This window comes from Polyodon spathula, chromosome 13, assembly GCF_017654505.1.
Source record: "Polyodon spathula isolate WHYD16114869_AA chromosome 13, ASM1765450v1, whole genome shotgun sequence".
Lineage (NCBI taxonomy): Eukaryota > Metazoa > Chordata > Actinopteri > Acipenseriformes > Polyodontidae > Polyodon > Polyodon spathula.
The window spans coordinates 31,788,855-31,809,342 of record NC_054546.1 but is presented as its reverse complement, the minus strand read 5'-3'; the positions used below and the strand labels follow the sequence as shown (position 1 = coordinate 31,809,342).

The window sequence follows — 20,488 nt, the reverse complement described above, 5'->3', positions numbered from 1 at the left end:
CGGAAACTAGCCATCTGAAAAGAGGGTGGAGCTACGCTACACTAAATCCTTGACCCAGAAGGGAATCGATGTGGCAGGTACGGACTATAGGAGCGGTTGCACTCGTTAACCAAAGGGTCATGATTGACGGTACAGAAGGGGATGTAGTGAAGTGATCTGTTCCTCTGTATAGTTAAAGCTGAACCAGAAGGACTGTAATCATGACTGTTTGTTTGTTTTGTCATCTCTAAGGAACCACTTTGTTTGTTGTTATTAGACGGCTGAACATGATCCAGAGCAGTCGCTAAAGGCCAGCACTTACCTGGACATCACTGCTCCAATTGTTCACAAATAAACTGTATTTGCATCACAAGTGCTATATCACTCAATGTGGACTTGTGTTTGTGATTTGTGTTAGGTGCGAGTGGAAAGATCGGGACTATTACTATTTCAGGACCAACCCGTGGATTAAAACACAGCAATACACGCTGCTGTATTGCCTGTTCTCATTGTTATTATTTATTATTTACTTTGTGTCATCAGACAAACTGAAATACAAATAAACTATCACTGCACCTGGGTTACCGTTGTCTGCCTGTTTGTTGATCACTGCTGCACTCCTGCACCAGCACAATGTTAAACAAATTGTCACAGTATCATAGTAATGAAAACTAACAAACGGATAAGCCCTCTGATTACAATCATAAATGATGTTACAAAAACCTTGATGCAAAACATAACCTTGTTAATTCACTGTGGCACATCTATTATATATTCCAAAAAAACACTTTGGAATAAATATGTTATCAAAAAACAGTAGCACCCATATTTAATAATGACAGAGTCTGCAATACAGAAAATATACAGAAAATCCTAAACAATAAAATAACCAAATAATACAAGCATAACTGGACCAAGTTATACACACACACATTACAATTATAGCAAACCGTGCCTCCTCATCCTGTCGAGATATTAGAGGATTTTCAAATTAACTAGAATGAATGTTGAATTTTAGGAGCATGCAAGTTCTTGAAATAACAGGTAAATTCTGTACATTGAATAAAAAGAACGTTAACTGTGTAGTCATTAAAAAAAGCAAGGCAGTTGTAGAAGAATATTCCAATGCACAAAAATGGTGTTGACAAAATCTCTGAAAGAAATAGTCATTTTTAAACATTAAAAAGATGAACCTTTGAAACTGATTTCCTGTGTGTTTTATACGTTTTAATTCCATGCAAGAAGGACTTGCTTTAGTCAATGTCTGTCGTTCATGTAAGCTGGTATAAGGTCAAACCAGGCCGTCATACAAAACCTTTGCCATGGCACGAGCTACTTTCACAACTTTCTTTTCCTTGGCTTCTGGGCCCATATTCGCCCGGGACACTTTCACCCAGTACTCTTCAGTCCTGCTCAGGTAGTCTCCATACTCCTCTCCAGGCTTAACAGGAGGGTGATCATTCTCTAGAAAATAAAAAAAGGAAAATTCTGTAACTGATACAGTCCATGGAAGATAGTAGGAATATTTATTCTGTTTTTGGCACACATGCAAAAAAAAAAAAAAAAAAAAAACAGTGCAAGCTTAAGCTATGACATATTCCATTTGATGATTGTTTTCGGTCTGCATGTTTACCATTAAGTTCCATCTGTCACTATGGCATTTCTTTTTTTTAGGTAGGCGTTTTAAGAAAATTTGCCATCTTTGCAGTGGTCACTTTCTTAAAGCAAACTGCATTTAAGAAATAAATCTACATTTCTATTTGTTTGCCACTAGCAATCAACACAACAAAAACACCATTGGGAAACGAAAATGTAAAAACAGTGCCCTTAGGTGAAGATCACAGTTATTTAACAATAAGCAACTCATTCTTTCAGCATTTTCTAAATCACTGATGTTACCCGTGATCTTTTCTGTGTCAGTACTAAAATTCAGCATGTGTCGATATACCCCAATTCCCTTTACGCCACCCCTGTAGTTAAGTGGAAAGCTGAACGTAACTGTAAGGAGAAGTGAAAAGTTGTGGTCATGCTTGTTACCTTCCCCTTCCTTGCTTTCTTCCTCCGAGTCATCTGAATCGTCCTCTTCATCATCCCCCCCTGTCGCTCCTTCATCAGACTCGTCCGACGATCCCTCAGAGTCAGACTCCTCCAGCCACTCCTGCGTTTCTGTAACAACAACAAACTTTCAGCCCCGGAGTGCTGGCAACCTGCTGGATTACCAAGCAAACAGTGGCACATCTTAACACAGCCGCTCTGAAATTAAGAAACCTGTGGCCAGTTGCATTAAATATCATATATTACCCCCTAAGTATAACACTTCAGGGTATAGTTTCCCTTATCCAAGCAACACCCATTAAAGCAAACAAGAGTCAAGAAATAAGGGAAAATCTTTTATGCAACTAATCTTTTTCTGTAAAGTTCATACATTTAAAAAAAAAAAAAAACAGCAAAAGGTTTAATATAGTTAGACTGCATTTTTTTTCTTTTTTTAAGATTTGCTGTTTAGTGTCTTATAACTGACTCAATGCGTGCTTATAAAGAAAATCTGCATAGGCTGTAAAACTAAACTGCCTGAATGTACCAATTCTTCTGCATTCACCCACACCTGTTTTACAATGGGTGCATTCCTCATTTCTATTGGTACTAATAGAGCACCAGGTTAGCGGAATAGCATGTGCCTGAATTACATGTATGCTGGCAGACCTTTTTTTTTTTGTATTTTATTTGGGAGGCGAGCCAGAAGGCTGCTGCAGTAATCTAACTTTCAGGTGCTAAATGTACCTGCAGTGGAAAGGGTTAAATATGGAAAGCAGGCAGGATATATGCATTGGTTGAAAACTGTTTGAAGCTCAGAGAACATTTTAAACTTTTAAATGATACACAAATAAAAATCCTAAAATACACAGTATTTTACCAAACATTTTACTGAAAATGTACCATTTTAGGAGGATCTTGCATTGATTTTGGTCTTTCATATTCTCTAGATGCATTGTAAACCACTGTAATTGAATGCACTGTAACTGAATACTCTGCTGAGTGAATAATTGTTTTGAAACGGCTCTCATTTTGGAATCTATCTTGCATTCATTCAAATCTAACAGAATGGTGAATTGTACTGTTCCAAATGATGCTGGATTGCTAAGCAGACCTCTTCAATGGAGGCTTAAAACATACTTTCTTTTCCACACATTTTATGTTCATAGAGTGCTGCAGTTATTTCCCTCATGAGGACAACTGATAACAACCCGTTCTGGGGCTAGTGGGTTACTGGGCTCCCTCATTTGTGGAATAACTACAGTACTGTGTACACCCCAGTACACATGATCTGGATACTCACTGGGATCCATCTCCACAAGAACCTTCCACTCGTCCATCTTGTGCAGGTCGACACTGTAAAAGTCATTGAGGGTGAACAGCCTGTCTCCCACCTCGAACATGCCCCCGTAGACATAGAGGACCCCATGCTTTACAGTGGTCATGGCATTGGAGCGAGGACAAGGCTCCACCGTGGCAGCTTCGGCTCCACCCGCCTCGCTCCCCTCCTCCTCCTCCTCGCTCTCTGAGTCCGATGCGCCCCCCTGGGCACTGGGTGGCGAGATGACCTGCTTGATGGTCATTACGGTCCCGTCCTCTCCCACAATCTCCTTCACAATCTCCACCGGCTCCTGGGGTGCCACCCTCTCCACCCCCGCCTCTCCCCCAGCACCCTCCTCCTCTGCCTTCTTGTCTCTCCGACGCTTTTTCTTCTCCGTCTTGGGACCCTTTAAGAACAGATGTAGAGTGTCTGTTAGTCTGAAGACCTGCCTGCCCATGTAGGCGTATAAGCCAACCACTGCTCATTACATCACATTATTCTGAGGCAAGATTGGTTTTCTTACCAAAACAAGTTCTGAGAGCTTGAATTTACGTAGTAGAGGATTCAAATTAGTGCTGGACGAAAATAGGTTTTTAAACTCAAAATTCAAAATGAATATTAAAATTATTTCTCTCAAGGGAGTATGTGTTTGAATCAAAACACTGGAGGTGTTTTTGACAGCATGACAACTACTTGTTATTGTTTATAATTTATTCTTACATGATGTAATGGTGTTCTATATATTGTGACATCATTTTTACTTCTATCTTTAAATCTGTATTAACTATAATTAACATTATTTTATATAAACTTATATTTACATCATCATGCAAGGCTGGCTCTGAGGATAAGCCTTGATTTGGCCTCCCCAGCGCATCAGAATCACATCTTTTGAATTAATTTTGTTCATTTATTTATTTAAATGTTATAGATTTGTTGGAGTTAATTAATTAATTCTTTTCTGTTGAGTCCCGCTGGGATAATCGTGTTCAGTCTATTTATCCATTTACTTTCTTTTATTCTTCTATATGTCGCATTGTCCAATTTTAGCTGTTCTAATACTACAAACCACATAATTTATGTCATGTCCTTGACTGGTGAAGTGCTGTAACTATTGGTTCTTTTTTTTTTTTTCATTTCTAATTAATGAAAGGTGGTTCTGAATTATTTCATATAAAGATGTTCCTGCCTCTCCAACATATTTTATTTCATCATATTTCACAGGCTGTTCCATAAACAACATTGCTATTTTTACAGTAGGTATACTTTTGTCCATGTATTTATACACTTTACATTTACTAATGCAAGTATTTGTAGAACCTATTCTGCAAATTATTCTTTTATGTTTACTGTGAACTAAAATATCACCTAAATTAGCTTCTCTTTTGAATGCTACAACTGGGGCCTTAAGAAATACTTTTTTCAATTTTTATGAATTATGTAGAATCCGCAAGTGTTTCCAAACTATCTTAGAAATATAATATAGTAATTACTAATGAAACTCTTTTGACCTTTTTATCTCAATTTTATAATCTAGATCATCTCTTTTTAGTTTATCCACTTTTCTTTTAAGATTTGTTTTTAATACATTTCTTTGTTTTATATTAGTCACTTTCTTTTGAGCATATTCTTCGTATTCTTATTCCTAGACCCTTTGGGATTGCCCTTTTAGTGTGTATTGGATGTGCAGAGGACATGTGTAAATACTGGTGCATATCAGTAGATTTACAGAACAGGTCAGTCTCAATTGAACCTTGAGTGTTACTATGGTATCTAAAAATGATATTTCTTTTCTTGTCCATCGAAGGACTACCTTAATATTACTGTGTACTTTATTTGCCAATTTATGAAACTGTAAAAGACATTCTTCTCCATGTGTCCAAACCCCAAAAATATAATCTACAAACAGAATGTATTCTAAAGGTTCTCTCTCTGATTTAGTGATTCAAGTCTTTAAAAAAATTGTGTTGTATCCTTAACATAGCTTGTTGTTGAGTTATTTCAGAATATATTTGTCCCAGCACTAATTCAAATGATATATATATAACTTAAGCTGATGAAAGCCAACCATAGGTTTCATCACAATTGAACGAGCAGTTCTCAAGACACTTACACAAATGTGTCACATTCACATCTCCATAGTGTTACCATGTTCGTTGAATAACAAATATGGTAGTATGTAATATTTTTGTTTCCCCATCCAGCCAGACAAGCACATACTGTTGTAATAACCCTGGTGAGAAACTGAGGGATACCTTGAGCTGGCCTGTGAACCAGCGGTTCTTGACCATGTCGTAGAAGTACATGTCATTGTAGAAGTCTCCCTCCAGCGACTCATCATCCTCCTCATCATACACCCCTCCGAAGAGCACCGTGCGGTTGTTGGGGCCGACGGCGAGGGAGAACCCTGAGCGGGGCGTGGGCCTCACCCCTGCAGAGTTAATTCGGCTCCATGCCCACTTATCTGAGAGAAGTGAACACAGTGACAATCCAACCCCTTCTGCATACCAACAACTCGCTGTTCATTACTCTTCTGCAAAGCTGGCATTGAAAATGGGCCAAGTACAGTGTACTATATTACATTATATAATTAGGCGATATCAGGGCATGTCACGAGTACAAGATACGTCTTCGAAGTGGAGACCATTGTCTCCAAGAACACTATACGTACCTTGCTTCTATAGTCAATGCAGTTTCTGTCTTTGTTTTATTATTGCCGTGTATTTTAATACAAGAAACCCCCCAAAAAAATGGCAGTTATATGCTGTGCTTCCTCTCCAAGTTTGAGTCGGTTGCTGTCAATAAAGACCCTGACTCAAACTGTGCCGTGCCATGTTATTACAGGGGAACAGGTTTTGGAATCACACCATGTCAAATAATGAAAGATAAAGGGGTTGTATTGTAATTTTTTGGTAGTTTCCTGATTGGGAAGTTTATATTTTATTGTTATACATAAAGTGCATCACGTATTTTATTGCATATGAACAAATCCTGCCTCTAATTTTGTAAACATCAATTTGAAACTCAGCATGAACCAGTATCGAAGAGGAAATAACACAAAATAAAACTTGAAACATACCATCACTTTTGGCATTACATGACAATAATGTAATATAGTCTAACATGAAACTCTTTCTAATTCGTTTTTTATGAGATTTCTTTTTAAACAGGTCACTGCTACACAAAAAAAGCCTTTTTGAGTTATCAAGGTGACTTAAAATATAGTCAGGTATGAATAAAACATGCATTATATTGTGCCTAACACTTGAAGGAAGTGGGTCCAGTTAAGGTTTAGGGTCTGCGAGTAAATTACTCTCTAATTTTAACACAGAATAAAACGTATTTTCGGATGGTAAAATGCAACATTACTCTGAAGTCATGAGTAATCTCGATAAATACTGTACAGTCTTTAATGGGAAGAACATTAAAAAAGAGCCTTCCATTTTAACTGCAATGTTAGTTTGAACTATCTGTACAAAAACTTGGTATTCAAATAAAATCTGAGACAACAGCTATTCTTTTTCACTTTATTGACCACAGCCAATACAACTGAAGGTAAGCATAGAAACAGAACTTATATTTTAACATTAAATTCTTAAAATTGTTGAACATGTTAGAACTTCAATATTAAGCCATACAGATAAACAAAATAAGGAAATGCACTAATAAGTGATAAAACAGTTAGTTTAATATTATAGGCACCTTTTTTTTTGGCGGTTGCCTGATGACGCTTCCAGTTGGATTTGTAGCTGGACTGGGGTGTTAAATCACAGAAACACCCGAAGGGCTTTCTTTTAATTAATTTTTTTCACGACAGACCCAAACCATCATTAAAGCAGCGAAGCGGTTATTCATTTGCCTGGAAGGCTGTCACAGTAACCCGATTACGAAGAGACAGTTTTATTGAATCCAACACAATGAAATCAATTAAAACATCTTGGTGTTTGTGCATTTAGTGCTCATGAAAAGTGAGAGACAATGGCACTAGATACAGTCAGGCACTGTGTTGACAGATGCCCTGCACATGAGCTTTCCTTTCCAGCTCTGCAAGGCCCTTCGCCTGCCTTGCAGTCCAGAGGCTCTGATTGCAATTCAATTCTAACCCATACTGTTTTGAACCTAGGACTGAATAGCTAAGGAATAGTGTAGTCGACTGTGACTCAGGAATCATATTTTAGTATAAAACTGAACATACTGCAGCTTTAACATGTCACATTGTGCCGCAAGCAAGCTTGTTTGTGCTTAAGTCTGGCATTTGCAAAATACAACGCCTTCATTAAAATATTACATTGCTGTCTGGGGAATGGAGAAGTTTATGTTCAAATGTCAAAAAACTATAGCAATTAGCTGCTTAGCTCTGGATTTAGTAAGATAATTTTATTCATGCATTTGTGTAGCTATAAAATTCAAGATAAGGTTTTATTTTTGTTATTTTTTTAAACAAATGGATATTTTGGAATTCTGCAACTGTTATACATTGTAAATCTATCAGCCATATTCAGAGGCGTTTGAATGTTAGTTCTCATTTAAGTTTGCTTTCTCAATATCAGCAACCATTAACTTGGCATACTTAATGTGCTGATTCATATTACGGACACAAGCGTATTTAAGTTAATAACATGAATGATGCAGAAATGGAAACAAAAAATTGCACACACCAATATGCCTGTACAGTAATCACAGTGGTGGGACAGAACATTTGAAATATGACCAAAAGGGACTGTGGTGTTGACATTGCTCTGGAGAGATACGTTTGTCAATGATTGCTGTCTCTTATTTCTCCAGGCACCTTGGGGGTGGAAATCTGCTGTCAAGTCTGTTCTCCGGAGTGAGTCAGAAAATGTACCCTGTGAAACATCAGCAATTTGTGCAGTCATGAATATGAACAGAAGCGGAAACTATCAGCAGTCAACCGTCAATCAAAGTCTGCCACATCTACAGTGAGGTGTTTCCAGGGTCGCACAATAAAGAAATGTTCAATACAGTAAATAAATCAAGACCCAAGAAAATGACAGATAATACTGCAATAATAGGTTATAGTTCCAACCCAAGGTTCACATTTAAAGATAATACAGAATGTATCGAAAGAGGATCCATTTGCATAACAAATTAAAAACCGGTCCTGTGAAGGACAGCCCTTTTACACTGAACAGTGTGCTACATGTGGCAGCAGCTGTGTTATCAGCAGTCCTTGCAAGCTGGGGTAGACTACAACAGTTGTCATAACAATGTAAAAGGTATGGTAGCTTTCTTAAACTCTGCTCACAGAATAATTCTACACTGTACTTAAAAAAAAAAAAAAAAAAAAAGTCCCGTTTATAAAATCCTACTTTGACACAAGACTTCTAAAGACCAGATCCAGAAACGATGTAATAATTGCAACTGTGACTTTGCAAGTCCATTCCCCTCTATGCTCCTCCACATTCAGGGAATAAGTGGTTTTTCATAACAGTAATGCTGTGTTTCACTCAATTGAAGTATACTTGATCATTATCATCGCTTTACAACAGCAATCCAGTTTTGCTTGGAGGAGCTCTACTCTGATAAATGGTACTGTATCTCAAGTATAGGTATTCCACGAATAAGACGGAGATTACCTGTAATATGGTTTCTTCGTACAACGACGAACTCCACACACAGAGTGAACTCCCAGTCTCCATGTTGCTTGGGTCAGGAGAAAAGTCCTTCTCTTTCCCAGAAATCCTTTATATAATCCTTTTTTTTGGCACCAAGTAATGCCCCTCCTCTATAAAGCCTCCCCTTCCTGGAGTATATATGTCCAAATTTGCAAACAACTACCCAAAATGAAACCAAAAAAAAGGGGGAGGGTGGGATATAGGTGTGTGGAGTTCATCATTCTACGAAGACACCATATTACAGGTAATGTTCGTCTTCTTACCTTGTATGATGAACTCTACAACACAGCCCTACCATTGGAAGTAGATAAAGGGTGGTAGGTTAGATAGTAGTGCCCAAAGCCACAGATAATACAGAGTGAGCAAAAGTTGGCTGAGAAGAAGACACATTTAAGTTGCAGTGTTTTGTAAACGTCTTACAGGCCCACGTGGCTGCATTTCAAATGTCTTGAAATGGGACAGATTTTAAATGTGCCCATGTAGTAGCTACCCCTCTCACTGAGTGTGCTTTTACTGGTCCTGGAACCGGTTTCTTGTCCAGGTTATAACAAAACTCGATGCAAGATGTAATCCACCTGTTGATTGTCTGTTTAGAGACAGGTTTACTTTGATTTTGTTAATTGAAAGCTACAAAGAGCTGACCTGATGATCTTGTGTTGATGGATCTATGAATGTAGAAAGTGCTTTTCTGACATCAATTAAGTGGGAAAAAATCTGGAAGAGTTATGATCTGATCTAGATGGAACTGTGTCACCACTTTTGGCAGAAATTGAGAATTAGGTAAGCAGACAATCCTGTCCCTGAAGATCTGGAAATAGGATGCATCAATGACCAGTGCCTGTATTTCACTTACCCTTCTTGCTGATTTTACTGCTACCAAGAATGTAGTTTTCCATGTGAGGAATTTTTGGTAGCCTGTTGTCATCGGTTCAAACGGTGGCCCCGTGAGTTTATTCAATACTAGACTGAGGTTCCATTGTGGAAGGATATGTTTCCTTGGGGGCCTTAGGTGGTTAATCCCCCTGAGGAATTTCGACGCCACAGGGTGATCCTCCCAGTCAATATTGCATCGATGTGCACTTTGATGGAGGAGAGCGCAAGACCTTTATGGAATAGGTGGCACAAGTAGGATAAAAAATGTTGTTAGTTTGTGGTGTGCAAAGATTGAGTTGCACCAATGGATGAATTCCTTCCATTTACCTGTATAGGCTTGAAAAGTCAATGTTTTTTTTTTAAGCCAGTAGATGTTGGTTACTTGTTCAGATAGCCCTTGATCTAATATTTGCCGCCGTTCAATTTCCAAGCAGCTAGTTGTAACAATGCTGGGCTGTTGTGCAGCAGCCTCCCTCTGTTCCGAGATAGCAGATCACATGTCACTGGTATGTGTATTGGCCCGGCTTCTGCTAGCTCTAGTATTTCCAAGAACCAGAATCTCTTCGCCCAGAATGGAGCTACTAAGATGAGACTGGCCCGGTCTCTTTTCACCTTTCTGAGTACAGCTGGAACTAATGGCAGGGGAGGAAATGCGTACGTTAAACCGGTTCACCATTGGATGGACAGACCGTCTACTGCCGTGGCTGCTGCTTGTCGGAACCTGGAGCAGAGCAGTGGCAGTTCGGTATTTTCTACTGTGGCGAATAGGTCTACCTGTGGTTGATCCAGTCTGTGGGAAATCCATTGTAAAACCTGTGGCTGGATTTGCTATTCGTGAGGCAACCTCTCTCTGCTCAGATGGTCGGCCAGGCTGATGTCGAGTTCAGGAAGGTAAGCCGCCTGTATGTGGATGTCCTGTACCAATTCCAGATGCTTAAGACCAGGAGGCACAGTTCCCTTTGTGCCTCCCTGGTGATTTATGTATTTTATTGACGTGGTGTTGTCGGTAAGAACTAGCACCTTTTCTTGTTTTAAAACTGGTGCAAAGTGTTTCAGTGCCATGAAGATTGCTAAAAGCTCTAAATGGTTTATGTGGAGGTTTCTTTGTCTCAGTGAGTAGGTTCACTGTAATTGTGCTTCCTTTAGGTGTGCTCTACTTTGTAGCCGTGTTGTATGAGCCCCAGAACCCAGGGGTTTGATGTTATTTTCTGCCAGTTTTTAAAAATATATGAAATTCTTCCCCCTACTGGCAGAAGCGAGGGGTGGACTGACACCAGTTGCTGACCAGGAAAATGTCTGAAGGACGTAGACGGTCTGTCTTTACCTCTGGCAAAGCCATAGAAGGATCTGTACGGCCTGGAGCCTTGTCCCCTTTGGAACCTGCTCTGTCTGCCAAAGGTGTGTTGGCTGATGCCTGAAAAACCTTTGCCTATTAAAATACCCCTTATTAGGGGTATGCCTTTGCCTGTTGTTGAACAGGATTTAATGGCTTGCCTTGCCTCCTTCATCACTGTTAGGTAATCCTTGAGGTCAGTGCCAAATAGTAAGTCTCCTTGAAATGGTAACTCCATTATCTTGGATTGTGTGTCAGGAGTTAAGGAGAATGTCTTAATCTGAAGAACTCGTCTTGTAGAGACAACACTAGCACTGTTGTTGATGTTATCACATGCCGCCTGCAGCTGGATTTTTGCAGTATTTTTTCCCTCTTCTGCAAGCTGCCTGGTGAGTTTGATGTTCTCTGAAGTAGGGGTCTGTAATGTAGCAGGCTGCATAATTTGTGTTGATATTTGGCTGCATGGATTTGATAATTGTTGTTGCGCACATTGCAAGTAGAGGAAGCGGAGTCCTTCTTCAAGAAGATACTGATTTTCCTGTCTGCACCCCTAGGTGTAGAGGATTTGGAAGATGCACTGGTGGTTGGTGAAGACTGGGAGTTAACTCTTTGTGTGGAGTTCATCATACCAGGTAAAAAAATATAACATTACAAGGTCACGCGATGCTGCAGTGTTGAACGGAAGCGTTTGTAAGGAGCTCTCTAATACCATCCCGGCTTTTTACCTACTTTTTGTGTTCAGCATCAAACTATAAACAAATATAGTACAGATAACTGTTGCTTGATGCTTGAAGCATGTCAGGGAAAAACAGAAATAATAAAAACTACTCTTCTGATACTTCCAGCACTCCAGAAAACAAGATCGCTGAGCAGCTGAAAGAAGAGAGCTTATCGCATATTCTAAAAAAAATCTAGGAAGGCAATAAATATCTTGCAGAGAAATTAAACTCGAACACAACACAACTGCACTCGGCTACAGAGGGCTTAAAACTTTAATAACTTTGGATGAAGCCTAACAGAGGCCGAGAGTCATATCAGTACAACTGAGGACAGTTGGAAAAAAACACACACTTTAATCAAAGAAAACGAAATGCTGAGAAATAAAACAGACAACTTGGAAAATGGAAGCAGATGCTGTAATATTCATATTGTGGGCTTGCCAGAAGGATCCGAGGGCAAAGACCCGATCACTTTCTTCACTGAAATGATACCGGCAGTACGGAGAAGTGAACATTCCAGGGAGCCACTGATAATTGACCGTGCTCATCGTGCCCTGATACCTAAACCAGCTCCAGATCAAAACCCCAGGATTGTCATCATGAAACTCCTGAAATATCAGGACAGGGAAAAGATCCTACCCTTAGCAAGACAGAAGGGGAAAGTGCTATATAAAAACAAGGCTGTGATGTTTTTTCCTGACATGAGTGCTGACTTGGCGAGAAGTCGGAAGGAGTTTGATGAGGTGAAAAAAACTATTTGGAACACCACAGGCAGTTTTGAGCTTTCAACGATCTGCCCCCTGCTTAGTCGGGGAACAGAGCTCCTCATTAATCAGTGGCTTAAATGGATTGCAACAGCTACAGCACTCTGTTAAACTTTCTTTTAACTTTTGAGCTGCTGTGACACCCTGAGGATGGGGTTTGCTACGTTATTTGAAACTACACATTTCCAGCCAGTGGCGGATGCAGCAGACCAATGTTATCACAGACACTGTTTTACCTACAGCAGGCAAGCAACTGCACTGGCCTACAACGTGCCAAAATACACTCAGTATGTATATGATTTTGTTTGTTTCCTTCAAGTTGATACATTTATTTTACTCGAATTCTTGCCTCGTATGATGCAGGCTATGCGGGGCATACTTATTTGCTGCAATATGTTTTTTCAATAAATTGTGTTGAGACCCAAGTCCTATTTTGTTTTTTCTCAAACTGTAAGGTGTTGGATGCTAACTAAGATTATTTTATTATGTTTGATTCATACACTCTATTTACATGATTATTTGAGGCATAGATATGCTCAGTTAAGGAATATAGATGTTATAGTTAAAACAATAGGAACATGATTATTGTACCTACCTATGCCGACTAAAGTAAGTCTGCTATGTTATCTTACAATATATACCAACGTATGTCTGTGTGTATATGGAGATAATATGGGGGTGGGGGGGCTGTGTCTGCTGTATATTGGTATTTGTGTGTGCGTTTGTAGGTGCATGTATGTATGTATGTAAGAATGAATGAAATATATATATATATATATATATATATATATATATATATATATATATATATATATATATATATATATATATACACACACACACACACACACACACACTGCCTTGCAAAAGTATTCAGACCCAAGAATGGATGGAGCAAAATACAGGAAAATACTGCAAGAGAATCTGCTTCAGTCCGCTAAAAAACTGAAGCTTGGGAGGAAATTCACCTTTCAGCAGGACAATGATCCCAAACACAAGGCCAAAGCAACATTGGAGTGGCTCAAGAACAAAAAAGTGATTGTCCTACAGTGGCCCAGTCAAAGTCCTGGTCTCAATCCCACTGAGAATATGTGGCACTATTTGAAAATTGCGGTCCACAACCTGAACAACCTGGAGCAAATCTGCCAAGAATGAGCCAAAATCACTCCGACACTGTGTGCAAAGCTGGTACGTACTTACCCCAGAAGACTTAAAGCTGTTATTGCAGAGAAAGGTGGCTCTACCAAATATTAATGTGTGGGGGTTGAATACTTATGCAAGTAAGATATTTCAGTTTTTTCTTTTTCTTAAAAATATTTCCCAACATAAAACCAATGTCATCTTACAATAATTGATTTTGAGTTTAAGTGTTTTAAAAAAAAAATCAAACAGAATGAAATTTCAATGTACCAATTGTAATTCGGTAATATGAGAGAATTGGTCAGGGGTCTGAATACTTTTGCAAGGCACTGTATATATACACACACACACATATATACATATGACCAGACAGAGGTATTATGAATTAGGAGAGAAAGCACACAAAGTTTTCTCATGGCAACTTAAAGCAGACGTACAATTAATGCTATAAAAAACCTAGATAAAAAGACAACGTACAACCCTAAAGAAATAAATGACAGGTTTCAAAACTATTATACCGAACTATACACATCTGGTTTTCATGATGATTATACAAAGATGGATTCTTTTTTTCCTCCATAAAAATGCCCAAACTATCTCGGGCTGATAAAGATGCATTGGAAACACAATTTACAGAAGCAGAAATTACTACAGCCATTAACTCTTTGCAGTCCAATAAATCTCCAGGAGAGGACGGCTTCCCTCCTGAATTTTATAAGCAAGTCAAATCTTTATCACTGCCTCTGTTGGTGGAGGTCCTTAATCTAGCAACCCAAACTAGAAGTTTACCCGATTAATTTTCTATGGCTTTAATCACACTACCCCTTTAAAAAAATGCAGTTCTTATAGACCAATATCCTTTCTTAACACAGACTACAAAACTGTTGCAAAATTACTTGCCGGTAGATTAGGACATCTCCCTCAATTAGTAAACCAAGACCAGGCTGGCTTTATACCTAAACGGTCCTCTGTAAATAACCTCAGAAGGCTGTTTAATAAAGTGCACCTTGCTAGCTCATGAAAACAACCCAGTATTTCTGACTCCCTGGATGCCGAAAAGGCATTTGACATGGTTGAATGGCAATATTTATTTAAGGTACTTAAACAATTTAACTTCGGCCCTACTTTTTTTAACTGGATTCATTCTTTACACAGACATCCGCAAGCCAAACTCTGCACTAATGGCATGACTTCTGCCCCTTTCCCCCTATATAGAAAAACTAGACAGGGTTGCCCTCTTTTTCTTTCTTTTTACTTTTTGCCTTAGTAATAGAACCACTAGTAGAAGCTATTAGACTTTTAACACATCCCAAAGAATCACACTCAAACCTGCTAAAACTGCTTGATTCCTACAGTACATTTTTTGGATACAAAGTTAATTATGATAAAAGTGAAATTCTCTCTACAGTTTGATTACAATGACTGTAAAAGGAATAATCCTTTTGTCTGGTCCCCAATGGGATTTAAGTATCTAGGAATACATGTACACAGCAATTTGAAGGATTTAAATAAACTAAATTATACTTACTCGATGCAAAAGGTGGATGAAGACCTGAGTAGATGGATGGACTTACCCCTTACATTGTTGGGTCGAATTAATGGCATAAAAATGAATGTGCTGCCTTGATTCCTACACCTGTTCTGGTCATTACTTGTTTCGCTCTCCCTTAACTTTTTTACAATACTTAATAAATCAATAAGGCAATTTATCTGACACCGTAAATCTCCTAGAGTGAGTTTGGACAAGTTAACCCTAGCATACGGTTTTGGCAGCTTACGCCTTCCCAACTTTAAAATGTATTATTGGGCAGCTCAAAACAGATTTATATCATTGCTGTTCCAGAATGATTCATTACCTTCTTGGCTTCAGATTGAGAAATTTGAGCTAAACGAGGATGTAGGGGCTGATAAAACATATAAATGGGACCCAAAAACTATTACAAAAAAAACAAATAACCCATTAACTCAATACCGCACTGGGACAATTACGCAAGTTTTTTTTTTTTTTTTTTTTTTTTTTTTTTTTTTTAAATATAGAAGGGTTTTTGGCCCCTATATGGAATAACAAATTGCCAGCAATTTTAAAAAAAAATTAAATCTTGGCATGAGAAAGGGATTATCTGCTTAGAACAGTGCTATCAGAATCTCTTTTTCATCAGGATCGATCAAATTGTAAATTTATATCCAGAGTCTATTTATACACTCATGCAAGAGCTTCCAAAACCAAACCATTCCTCACAGATTAGGTGGGAGACAGATCTGGGGGTCTATTGACGAGGAGATGTGGTCGGAGCTGTTTGAGGAAGCAGTAACTTCCACGCTGAATTCTAGATACAGACTAATTCAATACAACTTCCTGCACCAACTTTATCTAACCCCTTTAAAGTTACATAAATTTAACTCCGATATATCGTCAGTGTGTTTTACATGTGGGGGAGAGGGTGGTATATGCCACTTGGTAATGCTCTAATCTTCAGTTGTTCTGGCAGGAGGTCTGTGACACTTTGTCGCTGATTCTTGATATCCCTTTCCCAGTAGACCCTTAGATCCGTCTGCTAGGGAACTTCTCTGGAGTTCAGCTCACAAATAAACATGCAATAAAATGTACTGACCTGGCACTGGCTATAGCTAAAAACAACTCTGAAGTGGAAGCTAGACTCCCTTCTTCCGGTTTCACTGTGGTTTTCTGAAATTAATGGCTGTCTACCTTTGGAAAAAATTACTTATGCAATAAGAAACAAAACAAAGTACAGATTACATGGAGGGACTTCCTTTGAGGCATGTTGACCCTAACATATTATAAGGATATTGTAGAGGATACAGCCACTTATATATTATAATAGGACATTTAAGGTGAACTCTAAGTTCTACTCAGTATCTCAATTTTTACATTTACAGTATGTACAACATATATATATATATATATATATATATATATATATATATATATATATATATATATATATATATATATATATATACACACACACACACACACACACACACACACACACACACACACACACACACACAATAAATTCACCTTTATTTTTGTTGTTTATTTAATACTTAAGGTGCTATGTACTGGATATATGCCAACTAACAACTGTTTTTTTGTTTCTTTCCTGTGTTTATAGTTTCTCTTTGTATCTTTCTGTCGTTATGTTCTGTAAAATGGAAAATAAAAATTATATATATTGTAAGATAGCAGGGAGGGGGTTAAAATCCTTCCCTGCTAAAAAAATGTGAGAATGCACATTTGAGTGTTATTGGGCTAATTGTTTAATTGTTTTATTGTTTAGTAATCCCCTGCACCTGGTGGTAATTGTAAATTAGAGCCAGGTGCAGGGTATTTAAGAGAGACAGTCAGTTTGTTCGGGGCTGCTGAGAGGAAGGAACAGAAAGTGTGCTCTGGTTCCGAGCAGCCAGAGCAAGGTACCGTGTTCAACTGTGTGGTTATTGTCTTTCAGATACCAGTAAACAGCTTAGCTGTCCGGGGTATTAGTTAGGGGAATCCTGACTGTATAGTTAGTGCTCCAAAAAGGAGCTAGGTGTTTGTTTGTTTTGTTTAATTTTGATTGGTGTGTTTATTAAAAAGTGCGTGTCAGCGCTAACAAAAATTCAATTTCTGTGTCCTGGGACTACTTTGAAGGGAAAAGAACCCATGCGAGCCTGTGTGGTGAGAAGCAAGAAGCAAGCTTCAGGTGCTGTCAAAATACTGACATAAAACAACCTTATTTGCTGGAAACTGACAGAGAATTCACAAATGGCTTCACACAGTAGAGAAATGAATGCTGTAAAGCCACAGAAATGCACCAAACATCAACCCAAAAAACACATATCAATCAAAATATTCAGCAAGTAGACAAGTAGGTCTGCTCAAAATAAAGGAGTGCTAACCAAAGGTTTGAAAATCTGCAATAATGCTAGGTAATTAAATGGATTGGTGTTCATTTATGTTAAAATGCTATTGAAAAAGTGACCACTCTCAGTATCAGGATTTTTCAGGTTAAGTGGACAAGTATCACTTCTACTAAGTTGTTAAGAGAGAACAGCATGTATTTTTTCAGTATTGATCTCAATAAGTGTATACAGAACTGAACTGTACCTTGTCCCTCTTTGCCTTCATTTTTCAGCAGGAACATGTCTGTGTGGTGAGAACCTTTGTCCACATCCTTTTTCACTTTCTAGACAAAACAAAAAAAATGAAGGTAAAATTATTGTGTGCATGGAAATTTGTGATGCCGGGTTCATATGTGTTTTAAGCTGGATCTATGTACCGATTCTTCTTATCTAGAACATAGGACTTGATGTTCTACCACAGTGTTAACCATCCTAAGACGACCGCTGAGGCTTCATCATGAATACACAGACGTGGCTATGGTGACACAAAGTGAAGTCTATTTTTTTTATCCAATTTATTTTTTGTAATCGGAAAAAATATTTGGTTACTGTAACTTGACTATATTCTGGCCCCCCCCCCCCCCCCCCCCCCCCCCCCCCCCCCCCCCCCCCCCCCCCCCCCCCCCCCCCCCCCAACCGAATGAATAAGGATTCCTTTTTATGAAAACGCTAAAACAATTTTTTTTTTTTAAAAGATTCATCATTTACAGTTCCTTTCAAATACTGTATCTGAAAAATATATGTGCAATTTGTAAAATTTTACATCACAAAAAATACAGAACTTAACTATAAAGAAAACCACATATACTAAACCAAGTCTACTTATCTTATTTTTTAATGAAGAACGTTAAAACGTTAGATTTACAGCCTAATTCAGGAGCAGCAGAAACAGCACAATGTTATGTACCTCACAAATGAGATAACACCAGATGCTCCAGTGTAAGACGTGACTGTGATGAATTTTAAAGTGACATGCTCCGAGATGCATGGTACCTCATTCCAGAAAGAAAAGCCCTGCAAGGAAGCTTTGCATTTTACATACTCATCAGGCAACCGTGACAGCGCAGCAGAATTGACCTTTACCGATCACCTTAGAACTAAAAATGCTAAATGCCAATCAGACCAGTGTGTTGTTCTAAGCTGCGTTCTGCTGTGGCAAAACAGACAGACCCATGAATTACACATGTGTGCGCTCGAGTGGACATAAACATATTTGTAATTATTCCCCGGGCAAGACTGAAGCAAGGAAATTAAGCTAATTTAGCACAAAAAAAAACCTAAACATCATGTTTGAGTAACTTGTATAAAACAGAATCATTCTAAATTCTCTTTTTTTGGAACAAAGTTGTAAAACACTGATTTTCAGTAAACCAAATCCACTACTGACTCCTAATCCTTGTGCCCACAAGGACTCCATTCAGGTTATTACTTCAGCCTGTTACTCATTCAAAGTAGTCTGATGATGCATACAGAACAAAGAAGGCAACATCATCTAAAATCTCCAGCGCTGGGTGTGTGTTGTTTAATACCCAAGACTGAATTGCTCCTAAGAGTTGGACCTCTGCAAAAAGACAGGGAAACAAAGACAGATAGTGAATGCTCTACTGCAAAGGGATCAGCTTCCATTTCACACACACACTAGATATTTAAGCCGTCATTACAGACAGGTAGCTCACAATTTCTATTATTATCTTGCCCTTTATTTGCAATAATGCTCTTGTTTTTCATATCTGCGCTGATAACTGGCTGGCACATGATCAGCTGATCAATGAAACAAAAATGTCTAGACGCCAAAAACTGTTCAGGCTGATGCCAAGTCTTATACATGCTAATAGAATGTAGAATTGCTGGCAATCACTCAAATTAGATTTTGAAAAAGGCTGTTTTTTTTCCCCGCAGTATAGTACATTGATTTTGCCTGCCTCTCTTACTGCTCAGGTATATAAATAATTCACCTGCCGTCTCGCCGGCAGACATGGGCCTAGGCTGCCGCCACTACTGCCCTCCCAATCACCCTCCATCAGTCACTCTGCAATCATCCGCCTAAGCCTCCAGTTGCCAAGCAACAGCAGTCTCCTTGCGGGCTGGGTCGTCATGGCTGCAGCCCCGACAGGGCACAAGGTAACTTCGTTTACTGGTAAATGACAGCACCTGGTTCCAAAAGTATCAAAAATCATGCTGCTCATAGCCTTTCAACCAAGATATCAAATATAAATTACATATGAATTGCTGACCTGCACGTCAGCAGCATTTATACTGATCACACACAATTACCGTACGCAGGATGAGCAGATGTACAGCAAAGAGTCAATTGATTTAATTAAAAAAAAAAAAGTTATCAATCTGGTAGGAAATAATTTGGATGAAGGGCTCTTGATGCGAGAGCAAAGCAGCTGCTCTTCTGTTCAGTGGATGCAGGGTGCACAGTCCTGAGACAAACTATGCAAATTAAAATATTACGTTCTTAAATCCGCTCTAACATGGACTTCCTCACTCTGTTTTCTTTACTGCATCCATTGATGTTAAAAAGTAGATCAATAAATCATTCTAAGGGGCAACACGTGCAAGATGTAGAGTGGGACGGTATATAGAGTCACTGTTAAGATCAGTAGGACCGGGAGCAAACGGTACAGCAACATCAATGCAATAGGACCACACACAACCATAAATAGAATAGCAAAGGTTAATTTTCATTCAATAGCAAAGTCTAATTTTCTTGTAACATCAGACCTTCACAGGTTCATGCTGTCTAGTTCGATACCTGTTGCTAATCGGATTTGATTAAA

At 38.6% G+C, this 20,488-nt stretch overlaps 1 protein-coding gene across 1 annotated transcript in view; it reads right to left on the bottom strand.

Annotated features, from left to right (window-relative positions):
• Positions 1–782: 782 nt before the first annotated feature.
• The window catches only part of klhdc4 (kelch domain containing 4), a 31,248-nt gene continuing 11,542 nt past the window's right edge, over positions 783–20,488 (bottom strand). The window contains exons 8-12 of the mRNA XM_041269002.1: positions 17,908–17,986; positions 5,590–5,798; positions 3,317–3,740; positions 2,017–2,145; positions 783–1,443 (exon numbers count right to left, since the gene is read on the bottom strand). Of these exons, the coding sequence (XP_041124936.1) occupies positions 1,271–1,443; positions 2,017–2,145; positions 3,317–3,740; positions 5,590–5,798; positions 17,908–17,986 (1,014 nt within the window). The 3' untranslated portion in view covers positions 783–1,270. The remainder of the gene's footprint in view (positions 1,444–2,016; positions 2,146–3,316; positions 3,741–5,589; positions 5,799–17,907; positions 17,987–20,488) is intronic.